Below are 12,406 nucleotides of genomic sequence, written 5' to 3'. Positions count from 1 at the left end.
CCGGAGGGCGCCGAGCCCAGTGCGCCCGCCGCCCGCTGCCTCTGCCGCCGCCGCTGCCGCGCCTTGGACGGCGAGTCCTCCGCCAGCGTGGAGTAGTTGGCGTTCATCTGCGCGGGGTAGTAGTGCTCTGAGCTCGAGTGGCTGGTGCACGACGAGCAGTCGTCCATGGGGTCCGAGCCGTTGCTGCTACGAGTCCGCGGGGTGTAGAAGTCCGGGCTCCCGGTGTCGTTCTCTGAGCCCAGAAGCTTGCCCTGGGACTCCAGGCTGGAGCTCCGGTGCCTAAAGTGCAGTGCGAGGCTGTGCAGTCGCGTGGGGCTGATGTCCACTGACCTGCAGGGAAACGCAGCTTAGTGGACGCTCTGGGTAGGAGGTGCTCAGGGGAACAAGGGGTACACAGAACCTCAGGTGCGGTTTCCCTGGGAACCAGATCCGTGCCCTGCCTGGACAGGAGTGGAAGGAAGCTGCTGATTCCAAGAGTCGCCCTGCCCGCCTCCAGGATAAGGCTTCCTCTGAAAAGTGTGGGCTATGGCTCCCTAGCCGCACAACCATGGAAAAAATACATAAATAACAACAACAACAACAACAACAAAGATTCTGTAAAGAACGAGACTTGCTCTTCTGTAGACTTAAGGCCTTTAGTGGTCGTTTTTGTAGGTTAAAATCCGACAAAGGCCTTTTCATATGGCTTAACAAAATATTACCATGAACTTCTCGGGGTGCCCCACTTCCCTGCAGACTAAGGATGTTGGGCTTGGGGCTGGGACCCTTAATGACAAAGGTAGATGGTGCTGGGACTAGGGTACAGCCAGTGGTCTCCTGGGTGGTACAGGAAGAATTGTGGGTCGCTCAGGGTAGAACTGGAAGAAGCCCTACCCAGTGGTCCACTGTTCCTGGCTTCTGGTTCTTTTTAGGGAATGAATGTGTGATTCACTGATGCTATGATTGTTGCTCTTTTCTTTCTCTCTTATAAATTTGCACTTCAATTTAGTTGAGAACAAAAACATGGGCTCCAAGGAATTTGCAAGAGACATGCAAGGCCATCCGGCCAGAGTGAGGCACCCTGACTAGGAGACTCAGTCCAACAACTGACTCACATGCTGGGAACTCTTCCCCATGTTTCTAGGTGTGGAGGGTGGGCTGGAATGGGTCTCCTGCAGAGGAGAGGTTTCAACTCTGCCTCATGGACAGCCAGGTGTTACAGGGCAGCACCCATTCTTTGACTCGTCTGGACCAGGGGTGCCTCTGACACAGGGAGGCAGGGGCCTGCAGGCCAGGCACTCACCTCGTGGAGTGGACATAGTGGGGACTCCGGATGCGCAAGTCTGGCGTGGATGGCATGCTGGACTGCGTGGTCCAGGGTGGCAGGCCACGGATGGGGCTGTTCTGTAGTGAGCCGCTCCCGCCGCCTGCTTCCGCACAGCTTCCCGTGCTGGGGAAGCGCTTGTGGCTGCTGCGGACCAAGGGAACCACATTGGTCACTCCAGACAGCAGCATGGCACCTGCTTTCTTGGGACCCCTCCTGACTCCCACACTCCTGCCCAGCCCAGGTGAGGGGAGGCACAGGCCCTGCTGGCCTTCTCTGGCATGGCAGTGAATGTGTGAAGCCTCCTTCTTACAGATTTTGTTTTCCAAGAGATGTGTGCTCACCTGTTTGAGCACCCCTTGGAGCTCTTAGAGTGCAATTAAGGGAAATGAGAAAAACAGAGAAGAGCCCAGAAAGGCCTTAGCCAAATAGTGAGCCGACAAATGTGTAGCTCAGGTTGCAGCTGCTTGGCTCTGGAGCAGGGTTGGAAGATGTCTTAGAGTTATGAACCACTTTGGGATGTCTAGGAGTGGACTCTCACTTGCCAGTCTGGAATAGTGCTGCCTGCGATTTCCTAATTAATTCCTGTGGAATTTATCAACATTAAAGCCATCTGCCAGCAGGTTGGTGCGAGCCAAAACTTGTTTCTTTGACAAATCTGCACCTCGAGAGAGTGGGCAGCAGAGGGCGCCATAAGCACAGCGCTGGCCAGCGTCACCATCAGCGTGTAGAGCTGGGCTCCTTGGGACTGCAAGGAGTGTCCTCTGGGACAGCTCTTAGGTCCTCTGCAGCCAGCTGGGGCTGGCGCGGAAGCTCTGTAGATGCACTCACCTGGAATGGCCGTGGGAGGTGCGTTTCTTGACCTTCTCATAGGGCTCGTCCAGGGAGGACTCGCTCCACATCTTGGGCTTGATGGGCGACTTGTCATAGTCGCTGCGATGGTAGTGCACCTGCCGCAGGCCCTCCAGGGACTGGGGCGGAGGGGGCCTGTTGTGCGAGGGTGGCCGAGGAGGGAGTCCCTTGTGAGGAGACTGTAAGGGGGATATTGTGCTGGTGACCTGAGAGTCTTCTGCGCAGAGACGGAAAGACAGAGAGGACTGAGCAAGATCATCCTGTCCCAGGCCGAGCCCCGAGCCCAGCGCCACCCTGCAGAGTCCCTCCTGTGCTTCACCTGTGCCACTGAGGGCCCTCGACTCCCCACCCCCAGCTGCCAGACAAGTGAGGTCCAAAAAGCGGTCAGAACTCAACCTCCAGGCAGACTCAAATTCAAGGAGGAGTATTACTCTGTGTGTGTGTGTGTGTGTGTGTGGTGCTGGGGATTGAATCCAGGACCTTCACACTGAGCTATCTCTCCATCTCTATTTACTTATTTATTCATTCGTTTGTTTTAAAATTTGTGGACAGGGTCTTGCTAACTCACTAATTTGCCCAGGCTGGGCTCAAACTTTTGATACTCCTGCCTCAGCCTCCCAGAGTGCTGGGATTATGGGTGTGTACCACTACTTCCAGCTGAGGTATTAGATACCAATGAAGTCTGAATATTAATTATACATCAGTAAACACGTGTTTCATACGAAATAGCAAAATGTAATTATTTACTGCAACTCGGCATTTCCCTTTACGGTCCTGGGGTCAAAGCCAGGGCCTGGTGTGTGCTCAGAACACGCTCTTATTCCTGAGGTCCTCTGCCCACTGGCTTTCAAGAGACCCTGAGCATCTGATTTACTTCAGGACAGAGTGAGCTCCCCGAGGGTTTTGGCTGCTCTGATCACTGCTGCAGTCTCTGGGCCAGACTGAAAGCTGACAGTGTGTGCTCAACAAATGTCAGTTGTAGGAAAAAGAAAGACCAAGTAGAGTTGTTGTGTCAGGTGTGAGTATGTTTTTTGTTTTGTTTTTGGTGGAACCGGGGATTGAACTCAGGCCCTTGCGCTTGCCAGGCAAGTATTTATTCTACTGAGCCATCTCCCCAGCCCTGTGATTATCTGTTGATGGAGCTGGATATCCACTCTACATTTTTTTCTAGAGTACCCATATTTTCTTTTAATCTGTTCTAGTAAATTTTAATTATGGAATGGCCTTCACGTTTTTTGGAAGGAGAAGGGCCAATTTCTCCCCTGCCTTCAGGGAGTAAGTGCTCCATGCTCCGACTCCTGGGTATGCAGGAGGTCATCTGGAGCAGGCCCAGCCAGTTAGTGGAGAAGCACTCTCCAGAAGTGGCCTGAGCAAGTGCAGGAGGAGGAGGAGGCAGGAGGGCGTGCGGCACTGGGAGCGTCCTGATGGGGGTGGGGGGGGGGGAGCAGGGTGGCCGCCCCACTGTGCACTCTGTGACAAGCAACGCCAGAAGGCAAGGCCTGCAATCCCAGCCAGAGGAGGTGGATTTGTCCTTGAGGCACAAGAAAACCTTGTGCCTTGCTCGGCAGGGAGTTCAGGGTGAGGACTGTGCTATCTGAGGACCACTGGTCCGGCAGGTTGGCTGTGGGAAAGGCAGGGAGACCTCAGCAACCTTGGTGGGCTCCTCAGTGTATTTTCAGTGGCTCCTGCACAACATAATCCAGTGTCCACCATGAAGCCGGGACATCTGGTGAACTTGCATTCCTCCTGTGCCCCACAGAAAGGGTCATCACTGTGCTGGCTCAGAATTAACCAATGAGAGCCGGTGAGATAGCTCAGCAGACTAAGCGCCTGCTTAAGCAAGCATGAGGACCTGGTTTCGATCCCCAACACCACATGCTGCACTGGCCCTGCCCCTGGGCACAGTGAGCTGACCCCCGAGACCAGGCATGGTGGTGCGTGCCTATAATCCCAGTGCTGGGGAGGCTGAAAACAGGAGGATCACTATGAGTCCAAGCTGCATAGTGAGACCTTGTACCAAATATTAAAAAAAGAAATTAACCATGATATTATCTGTCACTCTGATGACTCCTCTCTTCCCAGGGAGGCTCACTGGTGGGTCTTGCTCCCTTTCTGGGGGTACCTGGGCACTGAGGCCTCCCCAGGGCTAGGGTCTTTATATTCAGAACAAGCCACCCCAGGCCCTGAGAGCCCATGCTATCCTCTCCATGTAAGGGAGCATACAGTAAAAATACTGCAGTGCGATTTCTAATAACAGGGCCACAACAGCTGGGTAAATAACTCACCAGACTTTCCTTACATGAAAAGCAATCATTATTATTATTTCAATTATCCTTATTACTCTGACTTGGGTAGGCCTTTTATGTTTTCCATCAGAATAGCCACTGATCACTAACACCTGAGGTTTCCCTAAAGGGCAAAAAATTAACTGCCACTTAATGTATTTCCATATAATTAATGGCTCCCAACACGTGGGTTGAGTGAGTGAGCGGCTACAGGAATATTCTCAGTTGTGGTTCTGTGCTGGGATTCTTGCTTCGGTCGGGGATGGTGGTGGCGGCAGTGGTGGGCATGGGCTGGGGGGTTGGCTTTGGTTTTCTTTTTAAGCTGTTTTTTTTTTTTTTTTTTTTTTCCGCAACAGAGGATTGAACTCAGCCCCTCGTGCTTGCCAGGCAAGTACTTATTCTACTGAGCCATCTCCCCAGCCCCTTGGTGTTGGTTTTCTAAGCACTGCCCATGAAAATATTCTGGAAACTGCCAGGTTTAAAGAATTGAACAGCAAACAAGAAGACAGTTTTCAAGGACTGACCCTGTGTCTCCCTGGAGAGCTGACCTTTCATTGTCTCCTCTGTCTAAGAGAGGGACATGGAGTTGGTCTGCTTCTTTCTACTATCTTTAGGTCCCCCATCGATTCCAGTCATTGATTTCTCCCTCTTTCTTCTACAAATTATGAATGCTCACAAGGTAACTATGCAGAGAGCATAGTTTTCTGCTCAGTTGAAAATGTGAGCTTGGCTACTACAGAATGAAGCACCATTGCCTGAATACCACCTTATATCCTACTTCTGGGCCTTGAGAAATCCTGAGCTTCCAATAAGCATGGCTTTGGTACAGAGAACCACCTACTCCCCACCGGTTGGTGACCCCAGAAAAGAGAAGGCTCACAGCCACTCTGGTTGCCACCTCCACCTAGCCCTTTCCTTTACATAAGGTGTCCCCCCAAACTCTGTGTGGACCAACCTCTGCTTAGCCAGTGTGCCCTCTCTTAAAACAGAAAACAGAAAAACCTACCATCTTCGAGAACAAGGGCATCAGAGAGGGAGCTGTCTTCACTGGCAATATTTCCATCTGGAAGCCAAAAAAGCCAAAGTCCCTGAGGTTAGCACATTCCAGAAACAAAGCTCTATCTGTACAGTGTTTGCCACCAGCACAGCCTTCTCTTTCTAATCAGAGAGTGGAGAGCAAGTGCCCACAATCTATATAAAAATGCTGTTGGGCATTTCTTTTGACCACCCCTGTGGTGTGTCGTTAGCTCACCCTCCCCATCTGACACAGCAAAGTGCACACTCATTGTGTGTCTGTGCTTTTATTCATGGGATACTGAAGTACAAAGCAACCGACTAGCTAATGCAAAGGCTGCCGGCCTGGTTAAGCCCCATCATTGTCACAGCAAAAACTCAGGGCATGTGGTGACTGGACCACAGGAAGGCGGCTGCTATTTATTCTGCAAATGTGAAACCAGGGCAGGGAACTTAGCTTTGCTTACCTGGCAATAAATAGCTTCTCAAAAAACTTCAAGTCATTAGTAGAGAAAACAAGTGCACTAAGTACAGACTCTCTGAAGCCCATTGTCATGGGCACCATTCAACTAGCACTGGTCTGGAGGGAGACAGTGGAACAAGGGAACAAGCATCCTTTCACCACAGAGAAACTGAGGCACATGGGGGGTGGGGGGTGTCCGAAGCTGCTCTGCTCTCCAGCAAAGCCAGCAAAGGTCCTAAGGCTTTAGAGTCAAAGTTTAGAGTTTGACTTTTTGAAAGAAAAAGTGATACCAAGGAACTAAGAAGAACTTTTCTCATGCCTAAGTTAAGTGGGCCTTCGTGAGGTAAACCTTACTTCAAGGAAACAGAAAAAAGTGGATTCTTCAGCAGATTAAAAAAAAACAAAAACAAAAACAAAAAATATGGCTGTAGGCATGGAAGGGTTTGGGAGCTGGTACAGATAATGATTTAAAAGTCCATCCTGTCGGCAGACCCAACACAACTGCAGCCTCCCAGGCAGGCCGAAGAGCGGACCCTGCTGTGGCCGTGGGGGCAAGCAGTCACCCCGTACCACTCTCCAGCTGTTGGCTCTGTGGGACGCTGAGGGCCTGGGAAGCCCCAGTGCCTTCCAGGGGACAGAGAGGTCTTGAAAGGGGGAGACAGAAGGGCTGGGGGCCTACAGCCTGCTCGGAAATGGGGCAAACCACGGTGTCTTGCCCAAAGAGGGCCGGACAGGCAGAGAGGGATGGGTTTTCTGATTTCCTTGACAAAAGGATCTTTCTCAAATGGTCAGCTCCTCACTTTCTCAATCGGGAATCACTTCATGCATATGTTTGATAAGGACAACTAGGAGGCAGGGCCTTGACTGTGGCAGCTTGTAACCCTTAGTACTTCATTCATTCCCCCATCTCTCTCTCATAGCATACTATTCGAAGTCTGGCTCGACGGCAGAATTAAGTAATTCACATTGTTGTGTCATCATCCTCACCACCACCCATCTTCTGTCTGGATAACATTTCCATTTTCCAGACTGCCATGCTGGACCCATTAAATAGTGATTTTTTGCACTTCCTAGTTCCTGGAAATCTCTATTTTCTTTTCTCTTTCTTTCTTTCTTTCTTTCTTTCTTTCTTTCTTTCTTTCTTTCTTTCTTTCTTTCTTTTGCGGAACTGGGGCTTGAACTCAGACCCTTGCGCTTGCCAGGGAAACACTTATTCTACTGAGCCATCTCTCCAGCCTCCTACTTTGTTTTTCTACAGCAAAAGTATTTTTAAACACACATATACTGTGCAAGAGTACTTAAAATACATTTTCATGAATTTTCTAATTTAGAAAAAGAAACAATTATCAGGCCAGGGAGATAGCTCAGTAGGATAAGCACATGCCTGGTGAGCACAAGGTCCTGAGTTCAATCCCTGGTACCCCCCCCCAAAGAAAAAAAAAAGAAAGAAAGAAAGAAAGAAAGAGGCAAAGAAAAAAAATTATCAAAATGAGAGGAGACTTGACTGTTGTTGGTAGAATTTTGGGCATGTTCTTCAAATATAATCACCTGAATTCCTAATCTCAGACTATAGCCCAGGGGTAGACCACTGGAAGGGGACAGTCTAGACTTACCAAGCCACGGCTCTTGGGACAGCAGGGCCCTGAAAACATAATCAGTCTAGTGGGGCAGAGAGCTAACAGATGGAGGTGGCCCTGCTGCTGGGTTCTGCCACTGTCCACCTTGCCCTTCAGACTTGGGGAGGGGTGGCCAGGTCCCTGGAAGGGGAGAGCCTAGCTAGCTCTAGGATGGTTGAAGGGGAGGACTGTCAGCCTGGCTCAGCGTGGGGATGGCGGAGAGGCGTGACTCATGGCTGTAGGCTGATGCCCAGCAAGCTATCTGCAGCGAGACTCGTACAGTCTGAGGGCACAGATTCCAGCGGCATGATTTAGCGTCAGCCTCACTCGCTTCACTTAATCTCAGAACTGGATGGCAAGGCACAGGATTGGCAGAGGCTACTTAGGCTGTGCAGGAGCTGGGCCTAGGATGATGGGCTGGATCAGCGTGTGGCCTGCTGAGGCCCTACCTGGCAGGGGACAAGGCAGAGGGATGGCACTGACCGTCTATGACCAGTGAGGCCCTCTGGGTGGGCTTCTTCCCGGACTTGATGCGGTTCTCGTTGATTGCATTTTCAATCTCCTGCAGCTTTTTCAGTGCATTCAGATAGGAGGTTTTCCTTTGCTTCTTCAGTTTTTTGCTAACATTGGGGTCACTGGCCAGGCGGCGGGCGGCCTCGGTGATCTGGGACTGGATGGCAAACTCTCGCTCCAGGCGTTCCAGCTCGGCTTCCTGGGACAGAGGAACACTGGGGCTCTTGCATGGGGGAGACGCAGAGCTGGGTGACAGCCAGCTGCCCTTCCTCTGGCCCAGAGCCCTGCTTCAGCCAGAGGCATGAAGACCAAGCCTTCCTGCAAATTCAGAGTCTCCTTTCCACCTGGGGCCCAGGTCCTTGAGTGATGTGATACTCTTCCCATGTCTGCTCACAGGCATGCGCATGCATCTCCTGCATTCTCCCACATGCCCTCCTCTCACATATTCTGTTCCCTGGGTTGGGATGCACCCCCTCCCCCAGCATCTTCTGGAAGCTATCTGCAAGGTCCAGCTGTGCTCACACCTGCTGTTTAAAGAAACCCTGTTCCAGCTGTGAGCGGCCTCTGGCCTCTGGAAGGCAGTGGTGGAGCCAATTTCTCCCTTAGCTCCTTGCTTGGGATCAGTGTCCCCTCCCTCCCTCCCTCCCTCCCTCCTACTCTCCCTCTCTCCTCTCTCCTCCCTGAGTAGCTCACTCCCACCTCTGCCCCTTCCTGGGGCTGGGAAGTTTCCCTTCACGCTCTGGGACACAGCACGTCAGGCATGTCCAGAGGACCCAGGACGGCACACTGGCCAGTGTGTGTGCTGCTCACCTCAGCTGAACAGCTGTGTCCAGTACAGATGTGGGCACATGAGCTGCTGAGTGGCAGGAGGAGGCAGCTTGTGTCCTCATGTGTGAGGATTTGGGGCTGATGCAGAATTCCCCAAAGTCTCACACTGTCCATTTTCTGATCTCTTCCCCAGTGGAGCCCCTCAAATCAAAGCTGGCTATAAGTAGTGCCTGTTGAGTTCGGATTTCAAAACCAGGCTGCTCACCCTCTCCCTAAAGCAGGGGAACTTTTAGGGGATGGGGACTTGCTGCCAAAGCCTAAGCTTCATAAACCCATGACAAACACATTGCTGGCTTGGTTTCTTCCAGTAGCGACAGTAGCCAGAGACAGGGAACCAAGCCTCCTGCTCTCACAGTGACCCTGAAGTTGGCCAGGAATTGATGTAACCAGAGGGACATCACCACATTTGGTGGCATCAATGCTTTTCCAACATGGAAGCCCAGTGAAATAGTCCTGCCCCTGTGCATACCATGCCAGGCGATGCTTCTGCCAGGGACGGCTTTCCCTGCCAGATTTCATTTACTTTTGAGCACTTTAAGCCAGAAGGGGATGGGACCCAGGAGGGAGAGGAGAGGTGAAGGCTAAGCGGAAATATTTAGGAGATAATAAAAGCCCTTCCCATCCTTCAAACGCTGTCCACATATGTCCTGCCAGAGGGAGGAGGATGTGGAACTGGACTCCCGCCCGGAGCTTCGAGGGACAAAGGCCTTCTGTGACTTGGGCTTCGCCAAGCAGCTGTTCCCGGGCAGTTATGATGGCCTCGGCCCAAGGAGGCCCTGAGTTTTGCAGGAGCTCAGAACAACCTTGACACTTCAATTTGCCAAAGGCCCTGTGACCAGGAAGGGAGGTCACATTTCCAGGGACTCTGGAGTGATGCCACACCCAAGGGGGTCTCCTGTTGCACACAGAGACTCTGGAGTGGAGCAAGGAGGACCCTCGTGGAGCAGGGGCACTGACTAAAAGTTGGGGTGCTTTCTAAGTCTAAATTCCAGGCATTTTCCCAATGAGAAGGGGAGCTGGAGTCCTCCAGGAGTTCCAGTGACTGCCGGGGCTGGGAAAGGACTGGACTACTGGTCTCCTAAATGACTCCCCTCCTGGACTCTTCCTCTCTTCTTAGAGCAACTAATGTTTACTGAGCCTCAAGTGGGAGGTACATATGGGGCTAAGTGTGTTTCATTCACTAGATCATCAATTCCTGGGGTAACCCAGACAGTCAGCATTTGGAGCTCCACAGAGAAAAGCAGCTGGGAGAGCTTGCCTTGGGGTGCAGTGCTTGGGTCTGTAATTGCGGCTCTCAGGAGGTTCCCCAGTGCTTATGTGGGCCCAAGATATGTGGCTCCCTGTCTATCTTTGCTCTCATAGTCACTGTGTGTTATGTTACATGAAAATGTGTTTCTCCCAACCACTTTCTGAAGAGACTAAATATCTGGCAGCCCCTTTCCTACTGCCTCTGAGTCCTGACCTCTTAGTCTGTTACCCTGGTCATGAGTATCACTATTCACAATAGACTGGGGGTGAGCTAAAGTCGCCAAAGGCGACTCAGCGGGTACAGTTGCCCTTCAATTCTCTTGGGCTGAGCCAGAGGTACAATGGTTTGTTTCCTCCCCAAATCTGAACTCTCTAGCCCCATCCCCCACCAGTGTTCCATTCAAAGAGGATAAAAAAAGTGAACCATAGCTCTATCAAACATAGACAGGTGAGGTCAAGACAGAGCCATCCCATGTTGTCGTGCAGTTTTAGCAGCCCAGTGTTTAAGGTCACAGCGGGCAGCAGCGATCTCTCCCCAGTCAGCAAACCCCTTCTACCCAAGGACACATCTTCCCTTTGGTGTTTTCTTCAATGGATCAGACATCAAGCACAGCTCTGAGTAACAAAGGGCTAGGAGACTATTTAGAAGACAGAGGCACATGACTACCGCCAGAACGTTCTCTCCGGACTTGACTTAGCCACTTGCAGAAGCCTGTAGTGCTAGGCAAGCAGCTGCAACAGCACTGCCAGTGCTAACTAGGACCAGAGAGCTCCTCCGACCACAGAGGCCACACAGTCATCAAGCAGCTCATTCAAGAGGAGGCGGAAAGAAAGGCATGGGGACTGAGTAGCTGGGAGCCCTAACTCCCGGGAGAGCAAGGGTGGCAGAGGGTCTGACACGGGAGGAAGAACGCACCTCTCCTTTGGGCAGGATCTTCTGCTCATCCAGCTTGAAGGCTGTACCTATTCTTCTCCGCACAACGGGTGGCTCCTCCCCTGGGTCCAGAGGGTATTCCACAGGGAGTTTGCCAGTGAGCTCCTGAAATGAAGGAAGCACATGTGCAGTGATTATAAAACAAAGCAGAGCATATGCTGGTTATCTTTCTAGGACAGACAGACAGACAGACAGACAGACAGACAGACAGACAGACAGACACACACACACACACACACACACACACACACACTTCATTGCCTACATCAAATAGACAAGAAGCATCAGCATGAAGCTACACCCAGTAAGATCTCACAAAATGAATTATCTCTCTCAAGAACGTGTACGAGTGCCTCCTTTCTCTACAGGCCAGAGGCATGCTGGAGTTTTTCCAAAATTGATTTCTGTCAGGTAAATAAAAGTCTGCTGCACTTCATAACGTTCCACCCTCATTCCTACACAAACCTAACGAGTGTCCCATGTGTCTGCTGTACATCAAGCAAGCCACGCAGCAGGAAACAGCAATGCCTGCCATCGAAATTCAAGATTTCTAGGGCCGGCCAGATAGTTCAGCGGACTAAAGTGCCTGCTTCCTCAGAATGCAATGGCCAGGGTTCCATCCCTTGGCATGCCGTGCTGGTCCCACCCCAGGGGTGTGCTGAGATGGCGATGGAGACTGGGCGTGGTGGCGTGAGCCTGTAATCCCAGCACTTGGGAGGCTAAAAACAGGAGAATCACTATGAGTTCGATCTACGTAGTGAGACCCTGCACACCCTGTCCTAAATTCATATTTTTTTTAAATTAAAAGAAAGATTTCTTTCAAATGAGTTTTCTTAGGAAAAGAGGTATTTATATAGCCACTCCCAGAAAAGTACATTGTTACACAGACTGAAGATGGAATACAGATAGTAATTATTCCCTCAGCCAGGACTGACTGGGCAGGCTGAATTCAGAAGACACTCAGCTATACATAATGCAGAAGTTTTGGGCAGGGGACATAGCTCAGTGGCACAGCACCTGCCTGGGAAAGGTGAGGTCGTCAGCTGTATTCCAATACCAAAAAAGAGTTTTAAGAAACTGAAAATGTAATCTATTAGATTAACAAGGCTTCTAAAAAAATCTGTTGTGTGTATTTTGGGCTCTAGAAACCGACCTGTTTGTGTACAATGATAGTGAGCTTAGGTGACAGACTCCAAGAGGACCATGGCTCTGAGTCCAGCCAGAGAATCTAGGCAGTGACCCAGGATTGAGCTCTGCATTTGGGGTCACTGCTGAGCTCTGTCCAGATCAGGGTGAGAAGTGCTGACTCCACTGTGGAGCCAGGCATCAAGTGCAGGAAGCCACTCTGGG

The 12,406-nt window shown here is 51.2% G+C and overlaps 1 protein-coding gene across 1 annotated transcript in view; it reads right to left on the bottom strand.

Annotated features, from left to right (window-relative positions):
* The window catches only part of Frmd4a (FERM domain containing 4A), a 320,985-nt gene that overhangs the window by 11,893 nt on the left and 296,686 nt on the right, over positions 1–12,406 (bottom strand). The window contains exons 16-21 of the mRNA XM_004641746.2: positions 11,039–11,161; positions 8,017–8,245; positions 5,447–5,503; positions 2,135–2,372; positions 1,283–1,450; positions 1–330 (exon numbers count right to left, since the gene is read on the bottom strand). The exon at positions 1–330 is cut by the window's left edge and continues 8 nt beyond it. Of these exons, the coding sequence (XP_004641803.2) occupies positions 1–330; positions 1,283–1,450; positions 2,135–2,372; positions 5,447–5,503; positions 8,017–8,245; positions 11,039–11,161 (1,145 nt within the window). The remainder of the gene's footprint in view (positions 331–1,282; positions 1,451–2,134; positions 2,373–5,446; positions 5,504–8,016; positions 8,246–11,038; positions 11,162–12,406) is intronic.

Source organism: Octodon degus, unplaced genomic scaffold (genome assembly GCF_000260255.1).
Source record: "Octodon degus isolate 3935 unplaced genomic scaffold, OctDeg1.0 scaffold00141, whole genome shotgun sequence".
Lineage (NCBI taxonomy): Eukaryota > Metazoa > Chordata > Mammalia > Rodentia > Octodontidae > Octodon > Octodon degus.
Note: the sequence above shows the minus strand (reverse complement) of the source record. Positions and strands in the feature narration are given on the sequence as shown.